At 52.7% G+C, this 14,474-nt stretch overlaps 1 protein-coding gene across 6 annotated transcripts in view; it reads right to left on the bottom strand.

Annotated features, from left to right (window-relative positions):
- Positions 1 to 14,474, bottom strand: part of SLC39A12 (solute carrier family 39 member 12) — a 59,196-nt gene that overhangs the window by 10,499 nt on the left and 34,223 nt on the right. For 4 of the 6 annotated variants that reach the window (XM_068146446.1, XM_068146445.1, XM_068146449.1 and 1 more), the window contains 4 exons: positions 14,295 to 14,447; positions 12,162 to 12,272; positions 7,791 to 7,854; positions 3,588 to 3,746 (listed from right to left, as the gene is read on the bottom strand). In XM_068146446.1, the coding sequence (XP_068002547.1) occupies positions 3,588 to 3,746; positions 7,791 to 7,854; positions 12,162 to 12,272; positions 14,295 to 14,447 (487 nt within the window). The remainder of the gene's footprint in view (positions 1 to 3,587; positions 3,747 to 7,790; positions 7,855 to 12,161; positions 12,273 to 14,294; positions 14,448 to 14,474) is intronic. The other 2 variants (XM_068146447.1, XM_068146448.1) reach the window with 2 other exon arrangements.

Below are 14,474 nucleotides of genomic sequence, written 5' to 3' on the forward strand. Positions count from 1 at the left end.
GTACTGCCTCCAGTTCTGGAGCCCCTATGACAAGAGGGATCTGGAGGTGCTGGAAGGTGTCCAGAGAAGGGCCAGGAGGATGAGCAGAGGGCTGGAGCACCTCTCCTGTGAGGACAGACTGAAGGAGTTGGGGCTGTTCAGTCTGGAGAAGAGAAGGCTCCCAGGTGACCTCATTGTGGCCTTCCAGGATCTGAAGGGGGCTACAGGAAGGCTGGGGAGGGACTGCTCAGGATCTCAGGGAGTGATAGGACTAGGGGGAATGGAATGAAGCTGGAGGTGGGGAGATTGAGGCTGGAGGTGAGGAGGAAGTTCTTCCCCATGAGAGTGGTGAAGCCCTGGAATGGGTTGTCCAGGGAGGTTGTTGGGGCCCTGTCCCTGGGGGTGTTTAAGAGCAGGCTGGATGAGGCTCTGTCCAGCCTGATCTAGTGTGGGGTGTCCCTGCCCATGGCAGGGGGGTTGGAACTGGGTGATCCTTGTGGTCCCTTCCAACCCTGAATGAAACTATGAAACTATGAAACTATGCTCCAAGGTGTCATTGGAGCCTTCTCTTCTCCAGGCTGAACAGCCCCAACTCTCTCAGCCTGTCCCCACAGGAGAGGTTCTCAGCCCTCTGAGCATCCTCAGGGCCTCCTCTGGACCCTCTCCAGCAGTTCCAGGTCCTTCTTGTGCTGGGGGCCCCAGAACTGGAGGCAGTGCTGCAGGTGGTGTCTCATGGGAGCAGTGGGAGAACCACCTCCAGTGCCCTGCTGGTCACATTGCTTTTGATGCAGGGTTGTATTTGTTCAGCTGTTCCTAAAGATAGCACACAGTACCCAGCAGTGGCTTGCTCCTGCTTCTGCATGTTCTGGGACATTTCCAACTTGGATACTTGAAAACATGGCCATGTGCTTTCCCAGAGCATCTAAATCTCCCTTGGCTGGGAGCTTGACAGTAGGTCTGGAGCCCCTATGACAAGAAGGATCTGGAGGTGCTGGAAGGTGTCCAGAGAAGGGCCAGGAGGAGGAGCAGAGGGCTGGAGCTGCTCTGCTGTGAGGAGAGACTGAGAGAGTGGGGGCTGTGCAGTCTGGAGAGGGGAAGGCTCCCAGGTGACCTAATTGTGGCCTTCCAGTATCTGCAGGGGGCTGCAAGCAAGCTGGGGAGGGACTTCTGAGGGTGTCAGGGAGGGATAGGACTGGGGGGGATGGAGCAAAAGTAGAAGTGGGGAGATTGAGATTGGCTGTGAGGAAGAAGTTGTTGCCCATGAGGGTGGTGAGAGCCTGGCACAGGTTGCCCAGGGAGGTGGTGGAAGCCTCCTGGCTGGAGGTGTTTGCAGCCAGGCTGGATGTGGCTGTGAGCAACCTGCTGTAGTGTGAGGTGTCCCTGGCCATGGCAGTGGGGTTGGGACTGGCTGATCCTTGAGGTCCCTTCCAACCCTGCCAATTCTGTGATGCTGTGAATATATTTTGAGCCTTTTACAGACCCTGCCAAGCCAGGAAAACCTGTGCTAGTTTGAGTTTAATTCCAGTGATTTTAGGCCTCATTAATTTAGTCCTCATTAATTTTGGTACCTCAGAATTCAGAGACAGATTTTTCTTCCAAACCAAACCCTTCTGTGGTTACAAAAGCTCTTTTCTGTGAGTGTAGAAGCTCCACTCTGACACTGAGCTGCTGCCCCACAGTCAAGGTCTGCCCTTGGAGTTAGCTGGCCAGGATTCTGTCTGCTGTTGCAAAGAGGAGCTGCCAGTTTTACAGCAGTTCCTCACCCCTCCCCTCTGTGTGTGGGGAAGTTTTCTCCACAGCAGCACAGGAAATCTTCACTCATTTAAGCATCCCTCGTGGCCAGCTGTGCCAGCCTGTGTGTGCTCACTGGCAGTGTCAGGAGTGACTGCAGACACACTGAGATGGAAGCTGCAGAAGGTAATTCAATGGTCAAATAGGCCATGTTGCAGAGAATGAGTTGCAGATCACCCAGTTCCAACCCCCCTGCCATGGGCAGGGACTCCTTCCACACCAGGTTGCTCAAGGCCTCATCCAAGCTGGTTTTAAACACTTCCAGTCTTGGAGCCTTCATAACTTCTCTGGGCAACCTGTTCCAGTGCCTCACCACCCTCAAGGGCAAGAATCTCCTCCTAATGTCCAATCTCAATCCAGCCTCTCCCAGGTTGAAGCTGTTCTCCCTGCTCCTGTCACTCCTTAGCTCTGGAAAAGTCCCAGCTCTCCTGTAGCCTCCTTCAAATCCTTGAAGGCTGCTTTAAGGTCTCCCCACAGCCTTGTCTTTTGCAGCCCCAACTCTCTCAGCCTGTCTTCACAGCTGAATTGCTCCAGCCCTCAGACCAACTTGGTGTCCTCTTCTGGAGCCACTCTTACAGTTCCATGTCCTTCTTGTGCAGGTGGCTCCAGAGCTTCACACACCACTGCAGGTTGCATCTCAGCAGAGGGGAGCAGAATGTCCACAGCTGGGGATCAGCCCAGCACAGGCTTGGTTTGTGGGCTGTGAGTGCACTTTGCCAGCTCATGCTGAGCTCCTCCTGACTCAGCAGCCCCAAGCCCTTCTCCTCAGCACTGCTCTCCAACCACTCTCTGCCCAGCCTGGAGTTGTGCTTGGGATTGTCCTGCCCCAGGTGCAGGACCTTGCCCTTGGCTTTTCCTTCTACTATCATTTTTTTTCTTGGTTAGCAGCAGGAATGAAGGGGGCACAAGGATTACCCTGGGCATGTGGGACAGCCCCTTGTGTCAGGTGTGTCCTTTAGTCACACATGGCCTTGCTCACCACTTACTAAACCAAAACTAACTGCTTGCTCTTGGCCTGATGCCCAAAATATCCTGGGCTGCAGCAAGTGTGGCCAGCAGGGCCAGGGAGGGGATTCTGCCCCTCTGCTGCACTCTGCTGAGACCACAGCTGCAGCTCTGGGGCCAGTTCTGGAGCCTCTGTGCCAGGAAGGATCTGGAGGGGCTGGAAGGTGTCCAGAGCAGGGCCATGAGGAGGAGCAGAGGGCTGGAGCTGCTCTGCTCTGGAGACAGACTGAGAGAGTTGGGGCTGGGCAGGCTAGATAAGAGAAGGCTCCAAAGTGACCTTCTTGTGGCCTTCCAGGATCTGCAGGGGGCTCCAAGAAAGCTGGGGAGGGACTTTTGAGGGTGTGAGGGAGGGATAGGACTGGGGGGGATGGAGCAAAACTAGAAGTGGGGAGATTGAGATTGGCTGTGAGGAAGAAGTTGTTCCCCAGGAGGGTGGTGAGAGCCTGGCACAGGTTGCCCAGGGAGGTGGTGGAAGCCTCCTGGCTGGAGGTGTTTGCAGCCAGGCTGGAGGTGGCTGTGAGCAGCCTGCTGTAGTGTGAGGTGTCCCTGGCCATGGCAGAGGGGTTGGAGCTGGCTGAGCCTTGAGGTCCCTTCCAAGTCTGACAGTTCTGTGATGCTGTGAAGGTGTTTACATTTGGGATGTCCATGAGATGGGCTACAGTGATGAGAGAAGGAAACTGAATCTTTTAGAGATCCACCTCACACATTAATGTCAGAGGTTGTGATGCTACAAGCAAGACAGCAAATAATCCTTTGGGAAGCCTGGAAATGCAAAGGCAATCAGCAAAACTACACAGCTGTATGGCTCTTACCCATTTCATGAGGGATTTCATGGCATAAAATAGCAACAGTGGTGGTCACTCCTGTTTCTGTTGATGATGAGAATGCTGCTCCTATTGCCAAGCCATCTGCAAAGTTGTGGAGGCTGTCACCCACCAGCACCATGATTGCTAACAGGCTGATGTTCTTACCTAGGGAACAGACAGACAGACAATAGAAAACCATCCTGGGCTGCATTCTGTGTCCAGCAGATCCAGTGAGGATCTCCTCCCCCTCTGCTCTGCCCTGCTGAGACCTCACCTGGAATATTGCATCCAGATCTGGGCTCCCCAGTTCAGGAGGGACAGGGATCTGCTGGAGACAGTCCAAGGGAGGGCTATGAGGATGCTACAGGGACTGGAACACTGCATGGGGAGGAGAGGCTGAGAGCCCTGGGGCTGTTCAGTCTGGAGAGGCTGAGAGGGATCTGATCAATGTCTATCAATAGCTGAGGGCTGGGAATCAGGAAGGAAGGGACAGGGACAGCCTCTGCTCACTGTGCCCTGGGATAGGCCAAGGGGCAATGGATGGAAACTGCAGCACAGGAGGTTCCACCACAACATGAGGAAGAACTTCTTCCCTGTGAGGGTCCCAGAGGCCTGGAGCAGGCTGCCCAGAGAGGTTGTGGAGTCTCCTTCTCTGGAGCCTTTGCAGCCCTGTCTGGATGTGTTCCTGTGTGACTGTGCTGGATTCTCTGCTCCTGCTCTGGCAGGGTTGGACTGGAGGATCTCCAGAGGTCCCTCCTGTGAGCCTGTGTGAGCCTGTGCACAGCCCAGAAGTTTTAACAAAAGCAGCCTTGGGGTTTTTGCTGTGTTACAAAGGATTTGGGCTTTTCCACACACAGCCTTAGGGAAGGTCAGAATGAGCAGAGCTCAGCAGTGCTCATGTGTTGTGCCCTTGTCAGCCTCCTCTCTACAGGCTTGGAAGGAAAAAGTGGATTGTAGAATAATCCAGAGATGCAAATCCCAGGAAGCAGCTTCTTTGGGTTTTCTGGGTGAAGTATTACAACAAGCCCTTGGCTTGGGTTGGAAAGGACCTTCAAGATCACCTAGCTCCAACCCCCCTGCCATGGGCAGGGCCACCTCCTGCTAGCCCAGCTTGTTCAGGTCCCATCCAGCCTGGCTTTCAGCACTTGCAGGCTTGCAGCTGCCACAGTTTCTGTGGGCAAGCATAAGGCACCAACCAGCCTGGTTTTGAACACCTCCAGGTTTGGAGCTTCCACAGCTTGAGCAACCTGTTCCAGTTCCTCACCTCCCTCATGGGGAAGAATTTCCTCCCAATGTCCAATCTAAATCCAGCTTCTTCCAGTTTGAAGCCATCACCTCTCATCCTGTTGCTTCAGGCCTTTGTCAGAGGTCCCTCTCTAGCTCTCCTGTAGGCCCCCAGGCATCCTCTGGTCCTAATCTTCCCTCAGCTGGTGATACTGGCAGAAGTTGTTTGCATCCCAGAGTTGCTGGAACTCCAGGGTTGCTCTTGGAGTTGCAAAGCCATAATGAAGATGAAGATTCAGCTTCATGCAGCTGATCACTTGCATACTGGAGAGCACCTTCCTGCTGAGCAGTGTTTTAGTGGTCTGAGATGTGAGATACATGGTGACACACCAAAAGGTAGAGGTGAAAGGCAGCAAGCCTGAGGGATCACTGTAGGGACAACCATACAGCAATACTCATCCCAGCTTCTGTTCCCCTCACTGGTGCTCATGCTGCTCCTGTCTGCAGCATCACTCAGGAATGCAGATGGCTTCTTCCCTTTCCCACGTTGTTCTGTGACCTTGCTTTAGTGTGGTAAACTACACTAGATGTTCATGCACAGCTAGGGAGGTTCTTCTCCTCCTTTTCTCTGCCCTGCTGAGACCACAGCTGCAATATTATGTCCAGATCTGGGCTTCCCAATTCAAGACAGAGACCTGCTGGAGAGAGCCTAACAGAGAGCTATGAGGATGCTGAAGGGGCTGGAACAGCTCTGCTGTAAAGAAAGGCTGAGAGCCCTGGGGCTGTTTAGTCTGGAGAGGAGAAGGCTGAGAGGGATCTGATCAATGTCCATCAATAGCTGAGAGCTGGGGGTCAGGATGAAAGGGCCAGGCTCTGTTTGGTGGTGCCCAGGGATAGGACAAGGACCAACAGGTACAGGCTGGAACCCAGGAGGCTCCACCTCAAGATGAGGAGAAACTTCTGTGGTGTGAGAGTTGGGGCTGTTCAGCCTGGAGAGGAGAAGGCTCCAGGGAGACCTTAGAGCTGCATTTCAGTACCTGAGACGGGGCTACAGGAGAGCTGGGGAGGGATGGTCAAAAGGGCCTGTGGGGATAGGCTGAGAGGCAATGGTTTGAAACTGGAGCAGGGCAGAGTTAGGTTGGACATCAGGAGGAAGTTCTGCACAGTGAGGCTGGGGAGACACTGGAACAGGCTGCCCAGGGAGGTGGTTGAGGCTGTGTCTCTGGAGACATTCAAGGTCAGCCTGGCTGTGTCCCTGTGTCCCTGCTCTAGCTGGAGCTGTCCCTGCTGCCTGCAGGGAGTTGGATGAGATGACCTTTGAGAGTCCCTTCAGCCTGATGGAATCTGTGAATGTATGAGACATCTTCTTCCAGTAGCTTCCTGCTTTTCTGAGTTACTCCTTGGCTATCAAAGGTGACAGACTCTTCTCTCAGGCCTGCTCGGCTGTGTGTTTCCCTTTGGAAAGGTCAAGCTTCCTCCTTTGAGAAGATTCTCTGGAATTGGAGCTGCAGATTCCATTGCATTTGGGAAAACCCAACCAGCAGAACACCTGGAAGCTTAGGGCACTACCAGGGTACTGAGGTCTGTTGAAGCATTTAGGTATTCACAAGAACTGTGACAGCCCTGAACCCCAAGCCCCTCACACACATGAGGGCTTCACTTGCTGACTTCTAACACAGAGAGAAAACCAAAGTGTGAGGAAAAAAATGAACCCAGCAAGGAACATTGCTGAGAGACTCCCAAATGTAGTAATACACCCAATCTAGTTACTAGAAGCAGCTAACATTGAGGTCACTGGAAATCTGTTTGTGCTGGGCACCTAGCCATGACTGATCAGCATAGCAGCACCTGGGGAGAGAGCTGAGCAAAGCCTTCAACACTGTCCTGCCCCACATCCTGGTCTCCAGCCTGGTGCAGGATGGGTTCCATGGAAGGACCATTCAGTGGGTACAGAACTGGCTTGAGGGCTGCACCCAAAGGGTAGCTGTCAGTGGTCCATGTCCCAGTGGAGGCCAGGGACAACTGGAGTCCCTCAGGGATCAGTCCTGGGACCAGGCTTGTTCAACATCTTTGTGGGTGCCATGGACAGTGGCACTGAGTGCACCCTCAGCAGGTTTGCTGATGACACCAAGCTGTGCGGTGCAGCAGGCAGCTGGAGGGAAGGATCCATCCAGAGGGACCTGGACAGGCTGCAGAGCTGGGCCCAGGACAACCTCAGGAGGTTCAACAAGGGCAAGGTCCTGCAGCTGGGTCAGTGAGATCCCAGGCACCAACACAGGCTGGGCAGGGACTGGCTGGAGAGCAGCCCTGAAGAAAAGGCCTTGGGGGTGCTGGGGGAGGAGAAGCTCAAGAGGAGCCAGCAGTGAGCACTTGCAGCCCAGAGAGCCAAGCAGAGCCTGGGCTGCAGCAAGAGAAGTGTGGCCAGCAGGGCCAGGGAGGGGATTCTGCCCCTCTGCTCCACTCTGCTGAGACCACAGCTGCAGCTCTGGGGCCAGTTCTGGAGCCTCTGTGCCAGGAAGGATCTGGAGGTGCTGGAAGGTGTCCAGAGAAGGGCCACGAGGATGAGCAGAGGGCTGGAGCTGCTCTGCTGTGGAGACAGCCCGAGGGAGTTGGGGTTGTGCAGTCTGGAGAGGAGAAGGCTCCCAGGAGACCTAATTGTGGCCTTCCAGGATCTGCAGGGTGCTCCAAGAAAGCTGGGGAGGGACTTTTGAGGGTGTGAGGGAGTGATAGGACTGGGGGGGATGGAGCAAAACTAGAAGTGGGGAGATTGAGATTGGCTGTGAGGAAGAAGTTGTTCCCCATGAGGGTGGTGAGAGCCTGGCAGAGGTTGCCCAGGGAGGTGGTGGAAGCCTCCTGCCTGGAGGTGTTTAAGTCCCACATTGGCACACAGCAAATGCAGAGCTAAGCCAGCTTCACCCTTCCAGTCCCATCTTAGGTCTGAAGGCTTTTTCCTGTTACCTGCCCAGTCTTGGTATTAATACTAACATTTTTTGCTGATGGTTTTACTCTCTGGAGGAACTTCAGGAGACTCAGAATCTTCTGGGCTTCTCTAGTTGAAAAGAAAAGACAAGAGATCAGTGTTAAAGGACTCTTCCAGCTGTTACCATAAAGACAGGAAAATATCAAATCAGTTCAGGTTGTCAGGGTGAAAGCCAGGCACTGTTATTTACAGAGGTATCATTAATGCAGGAAAATCTCAAGTCAGGTCAGGATTTTCTGGATTAGTCACTGTTATTTACAGAGGTATCACTAAATCACAGAACCACAGAATGTTAGAGGTTGGAAAACACCTCCAGAGATCACCCAGTCCAAGCCCCCTGCCAGAGCAGGAGCACACAGGGCAGGTCACCCAGGAGTACACTGGGGTGGGTTTGGAAGGTCTCCAGAGCAGGAGACTCCACAACCTCTCTGGGCAGCCTGCTCCAGGCTCCAGCAGCCTCACACCAAAGAAGTTTCTCCTTGAAAGGTTCCTTGAAGTGCAACCTTCTCTGTTCCAGTTTGTCTCCATTGTTCCTTGGCTTATTGCTGTGCACCACCCAAAAGAGCTTGGCCCCTCCACCTGACCCCTACCCTTCAGCTATTGATAGACATTGATCAGATCCCTCTCAGCCTTCTCCTCTCCAGGCTGAACAGCCCCAGGGCTCTCAGTCTCTCTTCACAGGGGAGATGCTCAAGTCCCCTAAGCATCCTCCTGGCTCTCCCTTGGACTCTCTCCAGCAGGTCTCTGTCTCTCTGGAACTGGGGAGCCCAGCACTGGACACAGGATTGCAGCTGTGGGCTCAGCAGGGCAGAGCAGAGGGGCAGCAGAACCTCCCCAGCCCTGCTGGTCACACTTTTCCTGCTGCAGCCCAGACAACTGTAAGACAAATCCGTTCAGGTTTTTGGGGGTTAGAGCCAGGCACTGTTATTTACAGAGAGACCACTAAATGCAGGAAAATATGAAACTGGTTCAGGTTTTTCTGGATCAAAGCCAGGCACTGTTATTTACAGAGGTATCACTAAATCACAGAACCACAGAATGTTAGAGGTTGGAAGAGATCTCCAGGGATCATCCAGTCCAACCTCTCTGCCAGAGCAGGAGCACCCAGGGCAGGTCACAGAGAACACATCCAGGTGGGGTTGGAAAGTCCCCAGAACAGGAGACTCCACAACCTCTCTGGGCAGCCTGCTGCAGGCCTCCAGCACCCTCAAAGCAAAGCCAGTCCCTGTCATTTCCAGAGGTGTCACTGTGTGCTTGGTGTGGAGGAACACAAGGAAATCTCAGTGCTCACAAATAGCTGAATTCAGGTAGGCAGGGGCAAAGCCATGCACAAGCACTGCTGTGACTCAAGGGAGTGAGGTTTCTGCTTGCAGACACAGAGATCTCAGCCAAATGCACAACTAAGAAGGATGTCCTAATGCAAATTCTATCTTGTGGTTTTGCCATGAGTGGATCATCCTAGTTTCCTGCTGGATAGGCTCTATAGGGCTTCCAAGGAGAAATAGGAAGGCACCTGAGTCTTTCTGGAGCTTGTGTTCACCACAGCTGCTCTGTGGCAAGACAATCACAGGGGGGTTTCACAGCCTTTCACAGTGTGGGTGTCTTGTCTAGAGGATGGTACAACCCCCAGCACTTCCAACCCCCTGCCATGGGCAGGGACACTTCCTACCACACCAAGTTGCTCAAGGCCCCAACCAGCCTGGTTTTGAACACCTCCAGATTTGGAGACTCCTCATCTCTGGGCAACCTGTTCCAGTACTTCAACACCCTCCTGGGGAAGAATTCCCTCCTAGTGTCCAATCTAAATCCAGCTTTTCCAGTTTGAAGCCATTACTCTGTACTCTGCCCTGCTGAGAGCACAGCTGCAATCCTGTGTCCAGTGCTGGGCTCCCCAGTTCCAGAGAGACAGAGACCTGCTGGAGAGAGTCCAAGGGAGAGCCAGGAGGATGCTTAGGGGACTTGAACATCTCCCCTGTGAAGAGAGACTGAGAGCCCTGGGGCTGTTTAGTGTGGAGAGGAGAAGGCTGAGAGGGATCTGATCAATGTCTATCAATAGCTGAGGGGTGGGGGTCAAGTGGAAGGGGCCAAGCTCTTTTGGGTGGTGCACAGCAATAAGACAAGGAACAATGGAGACTAACTGGAAACCAGGAGGTTCCACCTCAAGATGAGGAGAAACTTCTGTGGTGTGAGGCTGCTGGAGGCCTGGAGCAGGCTGCCCAGAGAGGTTGTGGAGTCTCCTGCTCTGGAGCCTTTCCAGTCCCCCCTGGATGTGTTCCTGTGTGCCCTGCCCTGGGTGCCCCTGCTCAGACAGGGGGGTTGAGCTGGATGGTTTCTGGAGGTCCCTTCCAACCTCTAACCTTCTCTCCTTCTGATGCTGTGACTCTTGGCCTTTAGCTAGGGCTTCTTGGCTGGTATGAGCTTGGTGGTGATGTGGGATAGATATGTGCTGTAGAAGTCTGAGGAAGGAATGAAAAGGATTTGGGTTTAAAAACCTCCATTTCAGAGGGCCAATAAAAGCCTTTCAGTGCCATGGTTGCAGCCAGTCATATGAATTCCACTCATTGTTCCACCACTCTTATAAACATTTTTTTCACATGCCAGTGCTTTGAGTCCAAGCTGCAAGACTAAGCACAGACCTAAAGGATTGATAAAGTTCTCTTAGTCAGCCAATGTTTGTCTTACTCACATGAGGTGAAACATGGGCTGCTCCTGACCAAACTGGCTCAGCCAGGCTACCTCATGTGTTCTAGACAGTTTCAGGGGGACATTGCAGCTGAGGGGAACTATAAGGCTCATCACTACCAGAGAATCACAGACCCCCATTATATTAGGGATTGCTTCACTGCATTCAGAGGGAACTTGACAGGATGGAGAGGTGAGCCCATGACAGCCTCAGGAGGTTCAACCAAGTGCAAGGTCCTGCAGCTGGGTCAGTGAGATCCCAGGCACCAATACAGGCTGGGCAGGGACTGGCTGGAAAGCAGCCCTGAAGAAAAGGCCTTGGGGGTGCTGGGGGAGGAGAAGCTCAAGAGGAGCCAGCAGGGAGCACTTGCAGCCCAGAGAGCCAAGCAGAGCCTGGGCTGCAGCCAGAGAAGTGTGGCCAGCAGGGCCAGGGAGGGGATTCTGCCCCTCTGCTCCACTCTGCTGAGACCACAGCTGGAGCTCTGGGGCCAGTTCTGGAATGATAGGGAGTGATAGGACTGGGAGGGATGGAGCAAAACTAGAAGTGGGGACTAACTAAACCATGGCTCCAAGTGCCACATCCAAGCCTTTTTTGAACACCTCCAGGGATGTTGACTCCACCACCTTGGGTGCTTGGGAGAAGAGACCAACCCCCACCTGGCTACAACCTCCCTTCAGGGAGTTGGAGAGAGCAAGAAGGTCTCCCCTGAGCCTCCTCTTCTCCAGGCTAAGCAACCCCAGCTCCCTCAGCCTCTCCTCACAGGGCTGTGCTCCAGACCCCTCCCCAGCTTTCTTGCCCTTCTCTGGACACCTTCCAGCAGCTCAACATCTTTCCTAAACCTGAGGGGCCCAGAACTGGACACAGGACTCAAGGTGTGGCCTAAGCAGTGCTGAGCACAGGGCACAATGACTTCCCTGCTCCTGCTGGCCACACTGTTCCTGATGCAGGCCAGGATGCCCTTGGCCTTCTTGTCCCCCTGGGCACACTGCAGGCTCCTGTTCAGCCTACCATCGACCAGCACCCCCAGGTCCCTCTCTGTTTGGCAGCTCTCAGCCACTCTGCCCCCAGCCTGTAGCACTGCCTGGGGTTGTTGTGGCCAATGTGTAGAACCTGGCACTTGGATGTGTTCAATCTCATGCCCTGGAACTCTGTTCATCTGTCCAGCCTGGCAAGGTCCCTCTGCAGAGCTCTCAAACCCTCTAACAGATCAAATCCTGCTCCCAACTTAAGCCTTACTGCAGAATGTCCTGACATTTCCCCCCTGGATTCCCCATATCAAATGTTTGAAGGCAGCAGTACAAATCTTGAAGAATTTCATCACCATGAGGTAGTAGAGGAAGGAAGTTGTTACCTTGATCTGAGACTCACTTCAGAAAGGTTAGTGCCAAAATCTGTGCTTGAAATCATAGAATCACAGCATGGTCTGGGTTGGAAGGGACCTCCAGAGGTCATCCAGTCCAACCCCCTCTGCAGTCAGGAGGGACATCCTCCACTAGATCAGGAAAGTTTATCATGAGCTTCCAAATTCTAATGATTGCTGACAATCATCTCATGTAATAAAGGAAAAATCAAGGAAGACTGAAACCCACTGCTGATTTATTTCATTCATTTGGTTCATTTGGGGTGGTTTTTTTTGAGGAACAGAGAAAGAAGCCTCTACAGTCAGACAAGTTATGCTGTATTGGGAACCTACCAACTGGATGGTGGAAGTAGATTTGCCTCTGCCTGAATGTTCATTTAGTTCAGATACCACTGGATGCTCATGGGAATGTCCCCAGTGCCCATTAACTAATGAGAGGTCCTGCTGAATGAAGATGCTTTGCAGTTAGTTCTGCACCCCAGGGAAGACAGCTGCAGCCTTTCCCAGCCTTTGGGGCCAGTTTGGTAGTCACAGGAATGACTTTTGTTTAAACCAAAACCTGCTGGAGAAGATTATTGGCTGCCATCCACAGCTCCTAGTGCCTGCTTGGTGACAGAAACCCAGCAAAGAGAATCAGATCAATTGGTGACAATCACAATGCTCTGATAGAATAAAGCTGTATTAAAAGCCCCCCAAAGGAGGTTGTTCTAAAACTGCAGATTGAAACTGGAAGCTGAGATGGACACAAAAATTAGCTTGCCAAATTCATCTGGTTCTCAGTTGTGTGGGATGATGCTCAAGGGCTTCTCTCCAAATAAGTAACCAAAAGGGCTGCTTGCTGCTGAACCAAGCATCACCATCAGTCAAACAGTCTCATTCCATATCTCATTCCATATCTTCTCAGTCACACATCACATTCTTATGGCTGGCTCAGAGAGAGTGGGAATAAGGCCTTGTGACTGCATATCTGAATCAGGCCAGCCATGAACCAACAAAGAGCAAAAGCTTAGCCTCCTGAAGCATGCATTCACACAGCCACCATCTGGGAAACCTAAGGAGCCATCCCACCTTCTGCTATGCTATATCCTTCTGCAGAATCAGGGTTTCAGGCAGCAGCCACTCTGAAATCAAGTAACAGGATTACTGTAAGCATGGCAGGGAGCAAGAGATATTACACACTCACAGGTCCACAGGATGTCAGGGGTTGGAAGGGACCTCTGGACAGCTTCCAGTCCAAGCCCCTGCCAGAGCAGGAGCAGAGAATCCAGCACAGGTCACACAGGAACACATCCAGACAGGGCTGCAAAGGCTCCACAGAAGGAGACTCCACAACCTCTCTGGGCAGCCTGCTCCAGGCCTCTGGGACCCTCTGAGTCAAGAAGTTCTTCCTCATGTTGAGGTGGAACTTCCTGTGCTGCACTCTCCATCCATTGCCCTTTGGCCTATCCCAGGGCACAGTGAGCAGAGGCTGTCCCTGTCCCTTCCTTCCTGACCCCAGCCCTCAGCTATTGATAGACATTGATCAGATCCCTCTCAGTCTTCTCCTTTCCAGACTAAACAATCCCAGGGCTCTCAGCCTCTCCTCACCTGTCAGTGCATCATATCACAGTCTCACAGTATCACTAAGGTTGGAAGAGACCTCAAGGATCATCGAGTCCAACCTGTCACCACAGACCTCATGACTAGACCATGGCACCAAGTGCCACATCCAATCCCCTCTTGAACACCTCCAGGGATGGGGACTCCACCACCTCCCTGGGCAGCACATTCCAATGGCTAACAACTCTCTCTGGGAAGAACTTTCCCCTCACCTCCAGCCTAAACTTCCCCTGGCACAGCTTGAGACTGTGTCCTCTTGTTCTGGTGCTGGGTGCTAGAGAGAAGAGACCAACCCCCACCTGGCTACAACCTCCCTTCAGGGAGTTGTAGAGAGCAAGAAGGTCTCCCCTGAGCCTCCTCTTCTCCAGCAATACAAGACTGGCTTCTACTGACAGACAGAGTAGCTCTGCAAGCCTCCTGGGGGTGTAGGCTCAAAAACCATCTGGAAATTTCAGGATAGCATTCTTGCAAATATCTTGTGCTGCCACCTGTGCTTTCCTCCTCTTGAAACCAAGCCCAGAGCAAGCAGCTGTTGCTGCTACTTCATCCAGATCCACACTCTTCACCTGCTCCAGGTAGCCATGGAAGTATGCTCAAGGTGCACGTTCAAGCTAATTGCTTCCTGCTTGAGTTCTAAGTCCATGGAACACACTCATGAAGCATCACAAACCCCCACAGAGCAGAGCCAAGCAGCAGATAAAAGTCAGTCTGGTAGGAACCACTTGCAAAGTGATTTTTAAGGCTCTATATAGCTCACACAAATGATAACTCTCTTTCACAAACAACTTAATGTTTTGTGTGCTGCAAAATCTCAGAATAAAAGAGGGGCTTGTGTTCTCTGAAAGGCTAAATGGCACAAAGCTTTACCTGCTGGCGTGGTGTCACCAAGAGGAAGAAGAACTTTTCTATCAGAAAAAATCCATGGATTCCTCCAATGATCCCCAACAGCCTCCAAAGATATTCTTCCCCCTCATAGAAATGTTCTGCCTCTGGTGCTTCATGCTTGTGCAAGAGAAGAATCTAAAAGCAAGAGGGAAATGCAGAATT

The sequence above is a fragment of the Melanerpes formicivorus genome, unplaced genomic scaffold (genome assembly GCF_026170545.1).
Source record: "Melanerpes formicivorus ecotype bairdi unplaced genomic scaffold, bMelFor1.0.p_v2 SCAF_13, whole genome shotgun sequence".
Lineage (NCBI taxonomy): Eukaryota > Metazoa > Chordata > Aves > Piciformes > Picidae > Melanerpes > Melanerpes formicivorus.